Genomic DNA, 19,811 nt, shown 5'->3' with positions numbered 1-19,811 from the left:
AAGGTACCGGTAATGTGTTACGGCAGCGTCGTGTTATAACACCCGCTTGTAGTGTTACTTGCTTAACAAGGTAATCGTCTTACGTAACGTCGTGTTAAAATGCTCGCCTGTAGTGTACTCGCTTAACAAGGTAATGTGCTGTCAGCATCGTGTTATAATGCTCGCTTCAAGAAGGACGCCTTGTTAATGATCAATGACACTTAATGATTAATATCAGCAATATTTGAATAATCAAACAAGTCTAATTTGGCTTTGGACTGAGATTAGTTCATTTTAACAATAGTTATTATCGTTCAAGAATGTATAAATGAAGAAAATAACAATTAACCATATCTTCATCGAATTGATAATCAATTATGTAGTGAATTTAGTCGTCGTTTTCTTTAATTTTAAATTCCTTATTAAGTTGCGGTTGAATTAAAGGAATGATGCAAGTTATTGTGATGATGATGATGACGTGATGTGATGTATCAGGTTCTGGACGTGAACGGTTGAAGCAAAGGAATGATGCAAGTTATTGTTATCGTAACGACATGATGTGATGCATCAAGTTCTGGACGTGGGCGATTGAAGCGAAGGAATGATGCAAGTTTTTATGATCATAACGACATGTTGTGATGTATCAGGTTCTGGACGTGGTGAGCACGGGTGGAGCGAGCGGTACGGTGCTCAGCAAGGCCCCAGCGGTGCAGGTGGCAGACTTCAGCACCGCGGTGCGGGAGGACGCGCCTCGTGACAGTCGCTCCGACACACTCAAGCGCGCTCAGGCTGGCCTCGCGCCCGGCGTCTCTACCACCGTCAGGCTAGCAGCCAGGACTGTGAGTTGATGGTGATACTGTGTTAATTATTATATTATCATTAATTTTATCATTAATCAATTAATTATATCATCATTATCATGGCGCCCGGCGTCTCTATCACCGTCAGGCTGGCAGCCAGGACTGTGAGTTGCGCACGCTCTTCTGTCTTCTGTTGCTAGTTTAACCCTCTACTGCCTGACATGAGTAACCGGAGCAATGTTGTCAACAATATACTTCCCAAAAAGGATACGTTCTAGTGAGCGCAAAATGACTTGCACTGGGGGTTGCCGCCGCGTACAACAACTTTAAAATGTTCTCTGTTGCATACAAACGTCCTCAGGTTGCTACACTCGATAGTTTACTTATAATTTAAGTTAAAAGTTTTGTTCACGAAGAGTGACATACGGCGGTAGAGGGTCATTAACTTTATTAAGGGTGATGGACCGTGAGTCTCGAGCGATATTATGTCTTTAATTGTTAGTAGATCATCATTATCATGCGTGTGGGTGATGGAGTGTGAATCGCGCGTACTCTTCGGTCAACTCTTATTACTTATTAGGTCATCATTATCTTCCTTAAGAGTGATGGAATGCAAGTCACACGCACTCCTCTGTCTTCACTTTTATATCTCCTATACCGAGCACAGTTATCATATTTTAAATTGAGCTGCGTAACGAACTGTATTCTTCCATCATCTTTTTACGAGGGCTATTCAAAAACTAGAGAAGGTTTTTGTGTAACAAAATCCAAGTACAGGAAAAATATTTTATTATATACATATGAAAGGGTGACAAAAATGCTTACACTTATCGTAGCGGCAGACAAGCTTCAAAATTTCTTCGTCATATAAATCCGCCGCGTGCGATCTCAGCCACTCAGTGACCCACGCCCGGAGCTCGTCGTTGTCATCATCAAAACGTTGTGTCGCTCGTTTTAGCTGACCTATCACATTACTATCCTTGACAATGCCTTACAGATGAGCCAGCATCTCCTGAACCACCTGTGGCACTTCCCTTTGGGTGTCGGCGCCCAGCGACTCTCCTCCCTTGTAGTGGAGAGCGACGACCTGCCGGGCTGTGCTTCTGAGGAACTCACCGGAGATGTTTTCCTGTCTCCACACGTGCAGATCTTCGCCCTAAACAACAATTGCCTCTTCTCAATGGTGCAGCTGCCTGCTCTGCACGGCCCTGGGGGCGGAGTTGCTGGATTTGTTACTCCGTCATCTGAGGTTTGCTTAATGCACCCGAGAATTGAAAATATTCTTTCTACTTGTATATTTAAAATATTTATCGAATGCTTCACGAGCAAAATTAGAAAATTTTCTCTGGCTCAATGTAGCGCATTGATTTTGAAAAATGATGGATGCCGAAACTTTTATAAAGTAATGTGGTAAATCTCTTCTAGTGTTTTGCGAATCTTTTTGCTTGTTAGCTACTAGAGAAACTTGGATTGCAGTCTCCCTTGCCATGCTATCCTGCCCTTATCATTAAGATGAGGGAGAGTGGCATGCATGTCTCAATGACACCAAAACTTCTGAATCTAAGATTCAATTATTAAGAGTTTCTCCAGTGAAGTGTTTGTATACAAAATTCCTCTACCGGTGACGACCAGGCTATTATAGGGACATACAAGAACCCTTCCTGTGGCTGTTGAACTTTAACAGGGGCCGCACCGTAGCCGCTACATTTACGCAACATAGCAACCACATTAACGCACCATAGCCGCCACATTAACGCAACATAGCCGCCACATAAACGCAACATAGCCGCCACATTAAGCTACCACAAATTGGCTTGACTTAGCCTGTGGACTTATGAGTACTGTTGAGGGCAAATTCAGTGACTCACATTTGCAAAGCCAGGCTAAGCATTAGCTTATTGTGGCCAGGAGAACTGTGCCATGCAACTACGATGCGGTACGATTGATAAGGTCAGGAATGTGTGTGTCTGATATTTAGGATCTTCTATTTGAAGGCAGATGAGAGGTTCCAGCTTACTAATAAAGCGTTGTGGGCGAATTAATTACCTAATATGATACCTGCAATGGTCGCTTTGAGGCTCCCCTCCATGCACCTTTTCATGCCATTCATGTCAAACTGTCCTGTCGTAGCATCGAATGGTCCCCCGACGATAGCAAGCTAAGCACGCTGTACTGCTAAACGGAAAAAAAATCTGAGTATATTTCCATTCTTCAAATGAAGTTTGATTCGACTTCAATCGTTTAAATTAGCATATAGTCACCAGGTTTGTGCCCACCATATAAACCCCATGATGGCTCGACGTAAGTAAAGATAGTATCACCTCTTGGCAGTAGTTCAATTTTCCTGTCGCCGTGTAGTTTCCACAGCTATTGCAGCGGCTTGCTATCGAACTTATTGAATTTATCCCAATAGTTCAACGTGTGAACTTGTAACTCTTTACAAAATATTAAACTATTAATATGATTAATATTATTACTTTACAAAATATTGATTTAACTAGAGAAGCAACCAACATTAATGAAGTAGTCGCGCCACAAGTGAGCCCGTCTACACACAGGTACGACTCATCATGCGCGATCTATCGGGCAAGTTCTCGTGGGACGCGTCGATGTTATGTGCCCCGCCCTCCGATGTACTGGACAGCTGCAACAGCTCCGGCCTGCCGTCCCTGGACGACAGCTGCAGCACACAACACGACCACGGCGCTGCTAATGTAACGCCTTATTCAGGCCACGACCGTGCTGCTCTCAACACGGCGGGCTCCGTTACTTCATCACACGGTGAGTTTACATTGATAGATCAGTTGCTTGCCTTCGTAACCTTGATACCCCTCATCACACCACCATGATACCCCTCATCACACCACCATGATACTCCTCATCACACCACCATGATACCCCTCATCACACCACCATGATGCCCCTCATCACACCACCATGATACCCCTCATCACACCACCATGATACCCCTCATCACACCACCATGATACTCCTCCTCTCTTATTCATGCTCATGTCGAGCAGAGCTCCACCTGAGCCGGGACGACCTTATGAGCAGCAGCCTGGTGGGGGCGCCTCTGATGGCCCCACGCAACATGACTCGCCGTCGGCCCCCAGGGGCGTTGCCCTCTCACCAGGACTCGGCCCACGACCTCGACAACCTCGACGACGTGCGTACCTCAGACAACTCATGGGCCCACGGTCCCTGTTAGCTTTGGGCTTGTGTTTGTGTCGTGACTGATCCATTTGTTGGATAATTTGAACAGTAATCAACCAACAGTAATTTATTTATTAGAAAATCTGAGCAAGTCACTATTATCCCGCTATTTTGTATTTAGGGGTATTCTTGACGTCTAGATCACAACAAATCCAAACCAAGATCGGATTTTTAAATTTTTTCATCAAGTATTTCTATATGGGTGGAAGAGTTAAGTTTTCATTTTCCATTTGTCTAAAGAATTCGCTACTTTTGAAATGCAACCTGGTTTTGGTGTTTGTGCGATATCTAAGTTCCGTGTGTGAGTTATGTATATATGTTGTTAAGTCTAGTAAGTCAAGTTGTTAAGTTTAGTATGTATGGGAGTTGCAAGTATATTTTGTGCCTCGCAGCTACTGAGCTACATCGGGCACACGAGCCCCGAGGTGCTGGAACAAGTAGGCGGGCCCCTGAACGAAGCGGGCGCCCCACCACCCACGCTGCCCGTGGTGCTCCAGCATGACGCCATCGCCACGTCCCTCGCCCACCGCAGCGCCGTGCAGGACTACATCGTCAGGAACACCCACACCCCACAGTGAGCGCCACACACACTCGTGGCACAATGTTAACCTGCATGATTCATCGATGTTACTTATTACTATTTGTGATCTATGTTACGACTTACCTGTAATGTATTTTAGTCTGGTACTCAAACAGTCCTAGTTGGACAGGACAAGCTTGAAGATTTGCACATCTGCATAACGAAATTGTTGGTCTGTCATGTCGCCGAAAAATTTTTAGCTTGTAAATTGAATACAGATAGATTAATTGGATTAAAAGGGTCTCAAACCACGACGAAGGATCTCCAAAAAAAAAAAAACAGAAAAAAGTGGTTCTAATATGATTTGTCATCATCAAATATAGGGATTGTGTCTTGTCCAACAAATCAATAAGTGTAGGCATTAGGGCTTGTGCCGCCTCCAAATCCCTACTCAGTATAATGGGAGGAGATAGACTTTTGCCATCAGGTACCAAGCTGTGAGAAACATTAGAAATCGCTAAAATGTCACGATGCTCACCTCAGACTGCAGTGCTCTGATACCAAGCTATAATAAGCATTAAGAATCGCTAAAATGTGTCATGATACTCTCCTCAGACTTCAGTGCTCTGATACCAAGCTATAATAAGCATTAAGAATCGCTAAAATGTGTCATGATGCTCTCCTCAGACTGCAGTGCCCCGAGGAAGAGTGTCCCGCACCCAGAGAGGAAGCGTCGCCCTTCCAGCAGTGTCGGCTGCTCTTCGATCAGCTCGGTCTCGCCGCCTGGGAGAAGCGCAAGTCTCTGCACACGCTTAAGAAGAATGACAAACTTCTTAGAGAAATAAAAAACCTCGATAATCAGGTATGTTTAATGTTTTTCCTCAGTTGCTGAAAACTAGTGCTTTGTTAACGTTGGAAAAAGTCCGAAATCGAAATTATGGATAATGACGTGTTGAAATTAATAAATAATGAAGAGATAAACGTCTATAAACTTGTAGGTGAGGAGTGGAAATGTGAATCTGGTATCATGATTAATTTATTATTAATGAAACTTGTTACCTTCATCATTAATTGTCGCTTACGGAGTTGTGGAATCTTTCTAACCAAGGTTCCATGCAAAGCTCATTGCTTTCACGTTCCTAATTCATATTCGTTTGTACAGAAATGCCGCGAGACACACAAAATCGCGGTGCTGTACGTGGCCATTGGGCAGGAGGACAAGATGTCCATCCTCAGCAACTCGGGAGGATCGCAGCGCTTTGAGGTGAAACTTTGCTTTGTGAGCACAAAAGCTTATTTAAGTTCAGGTTATCAGATGTTACTTTTTCGTTCGATTTTTATCTGCCCTTAAAAAGTGCCTAACAGTTGTTCATGTTTCTTGAGTTTTTTTCTTCGCCCTCCTTGCTTCTCCTTTTCCCGTTGTCAATAAAACTAATTAGTCTTCTGGGTAAGAAATAACAATAAAAAAATTAGGCACAGCTACAAAATGATGCAGATAAGAGCACTGCTTGCACTGTTAACTGTTCAAGGGAAGTTATATTTGAATATTTTGCGCAGGAGTTTGTTGGGGGGTTGGGCTGGGAGGTGGAGCTGAGCACCCACACAGGGTTCTTGGGAGGCCTCCATCGCAACGGGTCTACGGGGGAGACGGCGCCCTACCACGCCACCAGCCTCACCGAGACCATCTTCCATGTGTCCACGAGGATGCCTTCGCATACTGAGCAGTCCCTACTGCTCAAGGTGAGGCCTTCACACACCGAGCAGTCCCTCCTGCTCAAGGTGAGGCCACATACTGAGCAGTCCCTCCTGCTCAAGGTGAGGCATTCACACACCGAGCAGTCCCTCCTGCTCAAGGTGAGGCCTTCACATACTGAGCAGTCCCTCCTGCTCAAGGTGAGGCGATCACAGCGAGCAGTCCCTCCTGCTCAAGGTGAGGCCATCACATACTGAGCAGTTCCTGCTGCTCAAGGTGAGGCCATCACATCGAGCTGGGCCCGGTAATGCAATGTTATAACCCCGTTCCCCGGTTTGTGATGCTCTTCTATTCTCTCGCAAACAATAAATTCTCAGATCCAGGAAATACCGTGACACGATTGAAATTGTGGATACGCGCTTATACTTTACAGTCTAGCGTGAACTACCTATTTGAGGCACCAGGCTTCTAAACTTTAATCAACAATTATAAAAATTGAAAATTATAAGTTTATATATTAACTATAATATTTTTTGCCGTGTAAATTATGTTTTTTAACTCAAGGTTTTTCGAGCCACATCATTACATGGTGGCTTAATTCATGATAAATGATTATAAAAAATTAAATTTTGTGCCTGACGTGCGTTTGAATCTGCAGACACGTCATTTGGGGAACGACGAGGTGCACATCGTGTGGTCTGAACACAGTCGAGACTACAGACGTGGCATCATCCCTACAGAGTTCTGTGACGTGCTCATCGTCATCTACCCACTGGCCAACTCCCTACACAGAATACACATAAGCTCCAAGCCTGACGTGAGTCTTCCTCGCTCTACCATTTGTCTTATACTCCTGATTTTAGCTGCAGGACAAAAAGCTTTTTCCGCTTGCGACGCTTTGTCTTCCTTCTTCCACATCTTTTTCTTCTCTTTGCATACATTGAATTTCTCTGCATACTCATTTCTTAATTTGAGAGCCTTCTGACCTGACGAGAGCCTTATAACCTGACTCACAAAATCTTAGAACTTCATTGAGTTACGAAGTTATATATACCCATGCCTCGCTCATGTTTAGGTGCCGTTCTTTGGGCCGCTGCTCGACGCATTGAATTTCTCCTCATACTCATTTCTTAATTTGAAAGCCTTTTTACCATACGAGAGCCTTATAACCTGACTTACACAAAGCTTACACCTTCATTGAGTTACGAAGTTATATATACCCATGCATCGCTCATGTTTAGGTGCCGTTCTTTGGGCCGCTGTTCGACGGAGCGCTGGTGGGGCGGCGTGAACTGCCGTGCCTCGTGCGTGCTACGGCCGTCAACGCCTCACGCGCTAAGAGGAGCAGGCTTCCCCTATACCAAAATTTGTAAGTTATTTAATAAGCGTCCCTTCATGCATAACTGTTGTTAACGTTTGCTGCACATTTTATCTTCACATATTGTCCTTTTATTCATGGCGCTATATGTTCCTTCGATGGTTGATTTAAGTCAATACATTTTTCCAATATGATAGCTTGAAAGCAATGCGATATTTTGTTATTATAAGTTCCCACGAGTTGCTTCTCTGCTATAAATGTGAGAGTAACACATTTTTCGCTCTTCTCGGCCGGCTCTACTAACAATTAAACATAATAGTTGTTGCATTGCTATAATGAAATAATAATAAAAATGATTAAGTAATACGTTGAATTTGATCAGCTACGAGGAGCGGGCTCGTGCTCTGCATGCCATCATCGACCAGCACAGCGAGGCCACTACCTTCGAGGCCTTCATCTCCGCCGTGCACTGCCCGGTCTTCCCTGCTGCCTTCCCTGGGGGACCGGCCCGCGCATCTGGTACGATTTTTCAAAGCTTTCTTATCACTTGCGATATAAATGACGCAAGTAACTGGCCTGTTTGCTACCTCATCCAGGATTTTGTTCGTAAGAACGAGTGTAACTTTACCGTGTAAAATGAGTAAATTTATGTGATGGAACATCAAGTGCGAGTTTGGAACATTTTACCAAAACATCGGTTTGGTAAAATTTTATGAACGATTGTGATTGAGAAAGAAGAGTTTCAATTTCTTAGCTAGTTTTGCTTTCAACATTTCAAATTAATAGCGAATGCTTTGGCATGCGCAGCTCTGTTTTATTCGCGCTAACCGCGCTAGGAATCCCGCAATAATTTCCTTGTTTTAAAAAAGTATCATTGAATCGTGTGTCTCCACTGCCCGCCTAGTCGCCGCCTGCCGATAAAAGAAACACGTCAACGGAATAGAATTAACGAAGAACATTCATTTTTTATTTTAAAAGCGTGTACGTCTCTAGTACTGGCTCAAAATAAAATGCATTAGCGGCCATGTTTACATGGATTTTATTTAATAGAAAGGCCACAAGCCTCAAGTTGCAGTGACTACAATTGGTCCTCGTACTGAAGCAGTGATGACATGTGCAGGCACGTCATTTTTCACACGACCAGGGGAGGGTCCATCGTCGCACTCGTCTGATCCCTCCAACGTCTTCTTCCCCACCGAGTCTTCCTCGGGTCTCGCAGCCGCCCTGCTGCTGGAGGGGGGCGCCTGCAATGCATGTGGGTCTCCGTCAGGAGGTCCCCACCACGGTGGGTGTAGTGGGGGACATCAAGGTTCTCCCCACCACCAGCGACCTCCTCTCACCCGCCCCACCAGCTACTCCACAGGAGAACAGCACAACCTCAGAGAGAAAGCTAGAAGTGAGTGCGCCTTCATCTTCCATTAATTGCTCTGTGTGAATTTGTACTCTAATTTTTTTTCAGACGCGGTGTCATTTTTGTGCCTACCTTATATTAGATCCCATATTTTGAAGTTTCCTCGCCTGAAATTTCTTTCTTTTGTGCTTCTATTTCATGCTAAAAATCTATGCAAATACTCTATGGTTAAAGAATAAAGGACCAATGCATGAAAATAATGCCGTACCAGTATTACATTTTGTCATGCAGTCCTGGACCTTCCGTTTAGCCTCGCGACGAACATGAACAAAGCTTGTAGCCTGTGCAACTTGATCATTAATTTACATGAGTGCCCTATGCCAAATTTCTCTGGTTCTTCCGTCATCTAATATTTAGCTTGACAGTTTATGCATTAGATATTAGAGTGCAGTTTCTAATTTTTGTGGTTCTTCTTTGTGAGTTATTGGTGTAGTTGGGTGAATGTATTTTTTGGTAGCTTTTTATTGTCGCTTCCACTTAGCTTCAGGTTACTTCCTTGGCTCAAGTACCGTCCTTATTTGAAGTCTTGACTAGCTTGCTTATGCTTCATGATTGATTTGAATTTTGTTCGTGTATTTATTGATGTGTTTGTCTTGACATCGCAGCGCACGAAGGACGGTAAGCTTTAGACGACGTCGCTGGTCGCTCTTATGGTTCCTCTCAACCAGCCGTGGCAGTAAGAGGCGTGCTCTTAATACCAGTACTATGTCTGAAAATTACCAGCATTATGCTTTGTTGCTGCTGGGCTGGCTAATAACCTCATCCGAGTTCACAAGAGAAGCAAGTTCCTCAAGCTTCATAATCTTGTAGTATTCGCGTATTTACTAACTAGTTCAATTGTTTTTGCAAATCATCTCTTCAAGAGAATTAATCATTGTCATGCCAATAGTTGGAATATTCCCTTATGCAGGAAATCAGTTCTTCATTCTACTGACGAGTAGATTTAGCTCTGATTTTGGCTGAACTAATCGACGCTTGCTCTACAGCAATGAATATCGCCCAACGAGTGCACTTAATGCTTCAGTATCGCTTTCTGCTACTCGGTTTTTAGTAACTCATTTGCAGGTATTTTTTTCAATGACATTTCAAAGCTACTTAATAGTTTGAATTTCGATCAAATATCGCCTTTCGATCATGTACGCCTTCCGCTGCAGGGGAGCCATAAGAACATTTCACTGTTGTCCTTTAGTGTGCCACACTTGTGCCACGTACGTTACCTGTGCCACACATGTGCCACGTACGTTACCTGTGCCACACTTAGTGCCACGTACGTCACCTGTGCCACACTTAGGGCAACGTACGTTACCTGTGCCACACTTAGTGCCACGTACGTCACCTGCACCACACTTAGTGCCACGTACGTTACCTGTGCCACACTTGTGCCGCGTACGTTACCTGTGCCACACTTAGTGCCACGTGCGTTACCTGTGCTACACTTGTGCCACGTACGTTACCTGTGCCAAACTTAGTTTACACTTCACTAGCATGACACTCTTCTTGTCGCCACCGAGTGCACATCATCACAATGTGAGGCGAGCACGCCGTTATAAATGTTGAGGATTATCATCGCGACATCATCGAGTTTTCGATCACTTAGAAGTCTTACTGTTAGGTTAAAAGTTCTTATGCACACAGGCGTATCTCTGGTCCGCTGATGGTACAAATATTTTTATTTATTGCTAACACATATGTTACGGCCTATTGTTCTTTAATGTTGTTTGTGCTGTGATTTTATTGGGTTGCCAGTGCATGTTAGTAAGCCAAGCATGCCGGGGTTTTTACGTTCAACACATTTGAGCTTTCCAGAAGTCATTTTTTTATAGGCATTTATTTTGAAAAGCTCCTTCCTGATTTAGCTCAAATTTCTCGCGTGCCTTTTTTTCTTTGCTTACATGTTTTTCTCGCGAAAACCACAGAAATGAAACACGTTCTCGGCTCTTTGAGACGCCATTCCGCGGGTACGACATCTTCCGTCCCACATCACTCGACTCCTGTTCGTGATGCCGGCACCCATCATCATCATCATCACAAGCAGCGTCGTCATACCACCGCTACAGCACCTCCTCCTCACGCCATGTATCCTGACAGGAAGATATCTTGGGCGCAGTTCTCGAATTTCGATATTAGTGAAGAAGATTCTTCATTGACCCGAAAGCTATCGCTTGATAACGCCGTGTTGCGGCAATGTCATTGCGAGTATGCGTGCTGCTGCTCCATGAAAACATCTGAATTTTGTTCATCCTTCCTCGACTCTGTGGGGTTTCAACCAACATCTAATCCCCAAAAGGGTATTTTTGATAACCGGACTGAAGCAGGTTCAAGCGAAGCTGAATTTGACTCGCATTTCTCCAATTCTAAATTTTTCGTTGATCTTAACCAATCTCGAGATTCGGTGACTTCGTGCATCGAAGAAGAACCTAACAAATGCTCTCCTGAAGGCGCCGAGGCGGAGTTAATATGGAAGATGTGTGATCCGAAAAAATTTACATGTGCGAAGAAAGAGAGTTCGGTCTGTCGCAAGCTCGCTGTTTATGACGCTAGCGCCTTGCCGAGTCATGCTGAACTGGTCAACACTTCCAATATTCAGGCTGAAACGCTCCTCCACATCGAGAATCCAACACGAGATGAATCCAACGAGTGCTGCTCATCAACAAGTTTGCGTGAATTCCACAAGAGTTCACATGATAACCTGCGAGACGATATGCCCTGCTGCCAAATTTGCAAGACTGCAAGTTGTGATTGTGTTTTCGATCATTCCGGATCAAGTTGCTCGAGCTCCGCTCCGTCTCCCAGCTGTCATGAAAGATCTTTTACCAAAAAACGGCTCTCAGCTCACCCATCGGACGAGTGTGACGAATGCTGTTCGCTTGCTGGAGATATTGAGGAGTCGACGACCAGAGATGAGTGTTGCTGTGACGAGGCGCCGTGTCCGGAATGTCCAAAACATCGCGCCTCGTAAGACGTCGCATTTCGTGTCTCGTTGCGCTGTACAATCGACGCTTCCGTGTGCGCTTTTTTGTGTCATCTAGAGCTATGTCTTTTTTTTTCGTTTGCCTGTCCGTTTTTGCCTTCATTATATGTCAACTTATGTTAATGAAGCAACACGGTGGTCAGAATCGGCTGCCTAAAAATTGAACTGATCTTTACACCCGCGTGAAACAACGCTTTATTATTATCGATAACTTTTGTCTATCAGACCGTTCTGAATCGTCGCCGTAAGCTGTCAATAAATTAATCCAGTTCTCATGACGTGTACAATTATTGGATTTTGGGTCTGGAGATTCAGTAGCGCTGAATGACAATCACGTATTTTATGCACCATTTTTATTTTTTATTTGAATGATGTATTGATCAAGACAGTCATATTTTTATTCAGTTGTTGGTACAAGCGTATATGGTGTTACGTCACTGACTTGTTTTATTTAAGCATGCTAGTGTGCTTCATTTCCTCTTTGTTTTTGAGTCGTGCTTCACTCCCATACTTACTTCGCCGTGTATTTACTTCTTATTGCGACGAGTCTCAGGCTCAGTTCCTGCACTGCCATGCGCATTGCATTGCTACATTAAAACGACACGTGAAATGTTTGAATTTGTTAAAAAAAATTTATCGTGTTTATTCTATCGTTTATTTCTTTTAATTGTGCGTTAATTTGTTGTGGCGTTATTATTTATTTTCTGCTTTACTGGTACCTGCTTTGTCTTATAATTGCACATAGTTTTTAGTAATTTATAGATAACTGTACGAGACCCCTTATTTGTCGTAAAAAATTATTTTTCCGCTTATTTACTCAAATTTATATGACACCCAACCAACGAGTTTTCTACAAATAACCCAATAATAAAACTGGCGAGTTTTTCACACTTTTTGTTCTCGTTGCCCCTTTAGTTTTCGCTTCTCTTTGCTCCCTTGCTGCTGTGTTGTCTGCACTTGGTGATCACATCGCCTGGTTAGATGCACTTCGTGCCCATGAGGGGTAACGGTTTGATTGGTACGTGAGACCGCCAATCTTGTCATATCGTCTATTGAAGTTTTTTTTTTTTTTTTAAGAAGTATATCCTTGAACGTCAAGGATATGCTCTCATAGTTTACTGCATTTCATGTCCTGTCATTTACTCCTTCCTGATTTAGCTCAAATTTCTCGCGTGCCTTGTGTTCATCAATTTTCTTAGAGGTTCATCATATCTGATGAATTCTCGCTAGGGAAGTTTTCTTGAATAACTCACTGTCATGGAATTAATGCATCAATTGACAACAGTTGATGGCGTGTTCAATAAAACACGATTGATCGCGGTGCATTCCTTTGCTATAGAGTCAGTTGCGTAACTTGGCCGCGACAGTTTACTTGTGGCATCTTCATGGTGTTCACGGTAATAGGATAATAGAAGCTGAAATTATTACTGACAGCTGCCCATGAAGATTGTAACGCATATCTCTATTTGCTGATTTTTGTCGGGGGATTCTTTGAAGCTAAAGAGTTTCTTGCTGCTGAGACACAAGGCCCGAGTGATTCTTAGGCTTGGCAACTAACTTTCATTAAGGACTCAGCCCTCTCATTTAGAACATAATTGAGCTAATTCAACGGTTGTGCTGTCATTTGGTGTTTTGTTCTGAGATTTTTTTTCCGACTCTCAAGTTCCTAAATTTTATATATACATCCTGAGGAAATAACGATTTTCGTGAAATTTTTTTTTCATCAGTTCTGAGCTTCCACTCTCTCAACTCCATAAATGTTCTCTCTTGATCTCTTGAGTACTCTTGCTTAACTATGTAATATTTCAAACCAGATCTGCCAGCCTTGAAGAATTTTAATCAAAGCCGGCCTGTTTACCTACTTCCATAATCCATCTGTCAATTCCATATCATAACCGTTTGTCAATTCATTTAAAATGAGTTCATTCGTGTCTATTTATTCGATATCACCCAGATACGTAAGCTACATGTCTACTGATTTGTATAGCCTGTAAATAAGAACGTTAAGTGCGGCTATGTCGTATTCAGGGCGTATTTCATACCGCACTTAACGTGTTAATCCGTCTTGATGATCGATCGTATCGATCATTGAAGTATACATACCACCTGTAATTAATGAATATTGTTCCTGCAGGCCTGTTTCACTCGGAAAGCGTCTACAACAGCGTCGGCGTTCAGCGTTCGGGGGCCTCTAGCGCACACACTGATGCTCTCCCACCGTCTGGGGGCAGTGCAGGAGCCCCATCCCCGCGCTCCAACAAAAAACTTTCTTTTAAAACACCCAGCCGGAGAATATCTTCGGGGGTGACTTCGTCCAGTCCCGGCCCTCTGCCAGCGAGCGTCGCCAGCAGGTCTTCTGAAGGCCTCACAGGCGGTGCCCCTTCCAGGGTTCCCGAGTCCCCGATCCCACCTCCGAGGAAAGCTAAAGAGACGCTGCATGCGTCAAATAATCCGCAGCAGCTGACGCGGCAGCCTCAGCAGCAGAGCAGATTATCTGGGCAACCACAACTGCAAGATCAACAGAGAAGTTCAGCTCAGCCACAGCAGCTGCAGCAGAAGAACCTGCAGCAACGGCTCTCTGTTCAGCCGCCACAACACAGCAGGAGTAAATGATGGCCGTTCAGGGGCTTGTGTCCTCTCCTGTCTGATGACTGTAATGAGACGTGGTGCTGATAATTTTAAGAACGCCCTGTTATATTACTCTTGTGAAGAGATCTTGCCGTGTGTGCTGGAGAATCAACATTGATTGATCGTTTGTTTCAACGATTTAAAATCAAATTAATTTCTCTCTGCTCTTTGGAGCTCACCTTTGAATATTCTCATTCGTCTTCTATTGAGTGTGCGTGACACCAATTCCATGCCGAACGTTTTTTCTGTTTTCCAGAATTTGGTTCAAATTTTACGAGTTCAAAGCTGAAGATTTATCAGCTATTTTTGATTTGATTTTCTACGATTGTGCTAATAATTGACTACGTATTGGAATACATCCTTAGTCTGTGTAGTGGTACTGTAATTATGTCGGTGTTAAAATTGGCACGTGAAGTACAGTATATTGTGTGATGTTTTTTTTTCTTCGGAACTGATTAACGGCGGTGGCGGTGATTTTTGTGAGGATATGAAGGAATTTTCATGATACATCAGGGCTTAATAATCAATTTTTATGCTCCACGCCTGAAATTGCAATTTTATCAATGAGTCCAAAATTGAAGCGTGCGTAGTTGCAAGGATGAAATCTGAGCCGTTGCGTGCGAGGCGACGTAGCGCAATGCTTCGTTGCAACTTAAGAGTTGCTGCTGAGTGGGAGATGTGGCCCAAGTATACCTACTGCTCAACCAGTTACCTCAGGTGTTGTGCTGTTCATTGCTTCTTGTGTGTTATTACCCTTATTCAGAAATGGTTTATTGTAGTTTATTTTGCTTCCGAATCACATGTACATTTCGTCGTCTTCACTCAACTGTTTAGGTTGAAGCCAAACTGAACGGTTGCCGTGGACTTGTCGCAATCAGATTTAATTTATTTTCACATCTGTTTCTTCTTGCCGTGATAGCTGTATAATATTTTATCTGTATGCTGCCGGGTTTCCTATACCTAACTATCGTCGATTTAAACGTAACAGTTTTTCCCTGTTGATCTTTTGTGGCTTGGGTTCACTCCGGTATTCGCTTGTCTTCGTCTAAGGCCTTGAAAAGTTACCTTGATTGTTTACTTCTTGGTAAACGAGGATCAAATTTGTGTTATCTTTTATTTTCGATTTCTCATAAACCGCAGATTTTGTCCACCAAATTTGCCGGTGAATAGTGTGTGATTGCTCACATGCACGCTTATCTAATTGTTTGAAAAAACTTATTATATCGTATGTCGAAAAAATGTATTTTCTCTTGAAATGTGTGATACAGAAACTTTGTAAAGTTATTCCTATTTCTTGGCTCCGCACAGATGCTGTGATCGAAAATTTTGTTTCTATTTTATTTATGAACTCGCTATTCTTCATGTTTATTTGGAGTGTGATGTACTTAATCTTGTTTTGTTTGCAACTCGAAGAGTTATTTTTTCTTCTTAGTTTTGCTTGTGTACAAATGGTATTGTTCGCTCGTTGACATTTTTATTATCCAGTGAAGTTATTTTAACCTAGTCTTAGTTTGTTGTTGTATCCTCCTTGTCACGCGCTGCTTGTGGTTGTTATTGAAGTTAATATCTCAACTATTCAATCCTTCCTCTGCCTTCGTCTATAGCTCGTTGAATGCGAGCGAGGCAACTCGTTTCTTTGTACTTTGCTATATTATTTTTCATTATAGTTTATTCCGACTATCATACCTTCTATGTTTTATTCACTCATACTCGCATTTCATTTACAGTGAAAAAGATATAATGAAATAGCGAGCTTGAATGATAACTATGGCAGGAGAAATTTCAGCTCAAGTTAACTTCAATTTTTGTGCCAAAGACAGAAACTATTTCGCCTGATACTGATGCGCATTCTTACCTAAAAACAAAGCTACGCTCACGTACTCCAATGCTAGTTTATTTTTAAAGCGAACTTCTCTTTTCTACAGCGTTGATGTGGTCCCTATTACTAAAGTTTTCAGTCCATTCCTCTGATGAAATATTACAATAGAATTCGTGATGATTTGAAAACGTTTCTCCGAAAGTTCTTGTATCTTATTACAGTTGTTGTACTTTACATTACATTTCACATTAGCTACTCACTTTTCTCTGTTCCGTGCCGTTTTTATTTCTAGTTTAGTTGGCAGTCATCGATGATCGTCGTTTCATTTCATTGTATAAGATCTAATAGTAATTTCTTAGCATTCAGTTTACAGTCCACACTTGGAATACATGTAATTGTAACGTCCTCTTCTACTGCACCAAAGAGCATGAACAAAAGCTAATGTTTGGACATTGTTACTTCAGAAGTTTTTCTTTCTTCAATTTTGCATTCAAAATGTAAATTTCCTTATTACCGTTAGGTGGCCTCATTTTCGTCGGAGCCTTCGGTCAACCTGATGCGGTGTCCGAACATAATTTTTGTGTAACCTTGTACAGATTTTGGCCCCATTTATGCAAATGTTAACCTGCCTGTATGTATGAATTATTCTTGATATTTATTGCCTAGATAGGTACTACGTATATAAGATGTGAACCTCGAACGAAACTGTTGCCTTTGTGCACTAAGAAACCTCTTATAGCCCACTCTAACAATGAAGATTGAGATCATCTAGTGATCTATAACCACGGTTGCCAGAATGTGGCAATAAATTTTACATTGATTATCTTATTAATTATGATCCTTGCACGACTGTTGCACGGAGTTTGATTAAAAGCTGGAGGTTGAGCGGTTTGAATTGTTCGTCTATGTTTACAGTTTTTTCTCTATTTTACTTCTAGAAAAGCGTATTTTTCAAAATGTTTCGACAATTGCAATTGAAATTAATCCTACAATTTTTATGGATGTTAAATTACTTGGCCAAGAAGCAAGAAAGTATTCGAAGAACGGTATTGCTCTCGAGTCAAAAATTATTTTAGCATTGGGATACTTTTTAAATAAATCCATTATTAGTTGTCATGATGAATCGATTTTTTTGTGTGTGCTGCCGTGTTTTTTCAAGAGCTCAAGAAAGAGGTTGCGAATGCTGGCTTGTGAAGAGACTTTTTGATCTTTTAATGTTAAGATATCTAATATATTCATCTGACGTTCACCAAGTATTTTCTGATATAGCTGAGCTGAAGCTAATTAAAATGTAGAGGCATTTTTATGAACGGTCTGCGCTATTTTTAGAAAAGAGATACTTAACTTGTACCGGTAAGTCTTGTCTTTTAAATACCCACGCCCAAAACTGAGTGCCGAGGTTGGTTCTAAACACATTTTTGTACCCACTAGTTCAGTCCCATTGTTCTTTGCTTAAGGCTGATGATAGATGAGAAATATTTGATGATCTGAATCTTGTACTATGATAAACTTTGCTGTTGTGCACGTCCAGCGTTTCTTAGCAAAACGGTTCACTGTAGATTTCGATTCCAGATTTATGTTAATAGTGACAGCGTCATGATCCTTTGTGAACAGTCCCATCTAATTGTCGTTAAAATTTCAAATTTTAATGTCAGGCTTTTGTAGAAACCTTTCCTGTCGTTGATATCGAGCTCTAGATAAGTTTTGATGGTTGTGAATTTGTTAGGTGGCAGCTCGTTTACAAACGAGCTGTAAACCTTGATGGTCCACCTTTCTGAATCCGATTAATGTTGCTGCTCTTAAATAATAAATAAACAAACATCAATACACTTCTGTAACCCATTCCAAGTTTCATATCGATACGACAATAATTGGCTTATGGGATTTACTGGGGAAAGGTATATTTGACCTGATTACTATCAAAACTTCCAGTTAAATTCTTGTGTCACACTGGGCAATCAACAATGTGTGTTAAAGCTCATCGTTTATTGACGTGTGCTCTGTCTTGATGCAAATTCCACTCGTCTTGGATGTTATTTATCACTGGGAAAAATGAGTTTTGTTTTCTACAAATTGTGATGCATGTTTTGCAATTGCCTGGGTCATCCTGACCCAGTTTGGTCCAGTTAAAAGGCGTATGAGTACTGCGTCCGATCGCTGCTCCTGCCGTGGGTAAAAGAGCGTGGCAATATTTGGACAAGATGACCTATTCATTATCTGTGTTTAGAGTGCCCTCATACTACGAAGTCAGAAGTGCAAGGGATGCACCAAATGACTTTATTACATTCTCGTCTTGCTAGCTTACTTTGCTGATATGTTCATTACAACTTGGGACGCGAGTTCTCGCAGCGGGGTGACACTTTCTCGTGATGCCTCTGATCACAATATTGCCGGCATCAGTTCCCTTTCATTGCGTGTGTGATGCAAGCGATAAGACAACCTCTCGGCCCTGACTAACGGCCTCCTCAAGTATCATGCCTACTGAAGTTAGAGGAGTTGGATAGGAACCTCATACGCGCGAGAACATTTCAACTTCCATCAAGTTGTCAGTTTAATTGTCTACGTGAAGCTTTTGCTTTATGGTAGTTTTTAGAGTAACTGCGTGCAAAAACACGCTTCATGCTCGCCTATTATATTTACAAAATTTATACCTCTGCCTCCTACGCAATTAGATTACCTTAGGTAGGTCCTATTGGAACAATTATCAAACACATTATGAGCCTTTCCAATGTACCGTATTTTCTGTGCACATGTTTCTTTATCACGTAATCTTTCTACAGTACAATTTGCTAGCATTATGATCAACGTCCCGAGTATTCTCAATTCCAAACTAATTCTTAAATTAAATCGTGTGGCTTGTAAAGTTGCTTTAATTACTGAACGATATGTACGTATTTAGCGTCAGGTTTAATTATCACTGAGAGAATTTAAGGCTGAGGGGCTTGAGGGAAAGGCCGCAATTATATCGTGACTGAGTCTTTTATGTTAGGAACTTTAACTCTTTTGGAATTGGATCTGGATAGTATTTTTCAGGAGGTCTTTAACTTTATATTGTAAAATAATTGTTTTCTTTATATTTGCGGTCTAAATAGAATGTGCATAAATCTAAGATATTTTTTATTGTGAAACGAAAAACATGTTCTGATATAAGACGAATGACATTTCCAAGAACTGGTAAATTATACGGAGGCTGCGAGGCATGTTAAAGTGAGCGGCCGCCGTGCTTGTGCTCCTCTCGTGTCGTGTGCCTTCACCGTGTTGCGGCCGTGGCGCTGCCTGTAGCATTCCAGAGCTCCTTGTTTCTTATTTATATACGTACATTATAGAACTGCATTGTAGTAACTTAAGAATCCTGATTAGTATTGTTAATAAATGCGATACTTAACATATTCCAGCGTTTCCTTTACCGTTTTCACTTTCTTATGGAAGTTATGTAACTTCAAAGCAGTAATTTGA

At 42.1% G+C, this 19,811-nt stretch overlaps 1 protein-coding gene across 1 annotated transcript; it reads left to right on the top strand.

Annotated features, from left to right (window-relative positions):
- Positions 1-626: 626 nt before the first annotated feature.
- LOC108668622 (ral GTPase-activating protein subunit alpha-2) lies at positions 627-15,916 on the top strand (the record flags this gene model as incomplete). The annotated part of the gene is made up of 13 exons (XM_018155864.2): positions 627-818; positions 1,777-2,028; positions 3,338-3,560; positions 3,803-3,948; positions 4,388-4,569; positions 5,203-5,377; positions 5,678-5,779; positions 6,073-6,255; positions 6,867-7,025; positions 7,450-7,577; positions 7,909-8,045; positions 8,647-8,922; positions 14,043-15,916. Coding segments are annotated over 13 exons (2,634 nt in total), but the record flags the coding sequence as incomplete, so codon positions are not given.
- Positions 15,917-19,811: the final 3,895 nt, after the last annotated feature.

Source organism: Hyalella azteca, unplaced genomic scaffold (assembly GCF_000764305.2).
Source record: "Hyalella azteca isolate HAZT.00-mixed unplaced genomic scaffold, Hazt_2.0.2 contig16006, whole genome shotgun sequence".
NCBI lineage: Eukaryota > Metazoa > Arthropoda > Malacostraca > Amphipoda > Hyalellidae > Hyalella > Hyalella azteca.
This window is presented reverse-complemented; position numbering and strand designations above follow the sequence as displayed.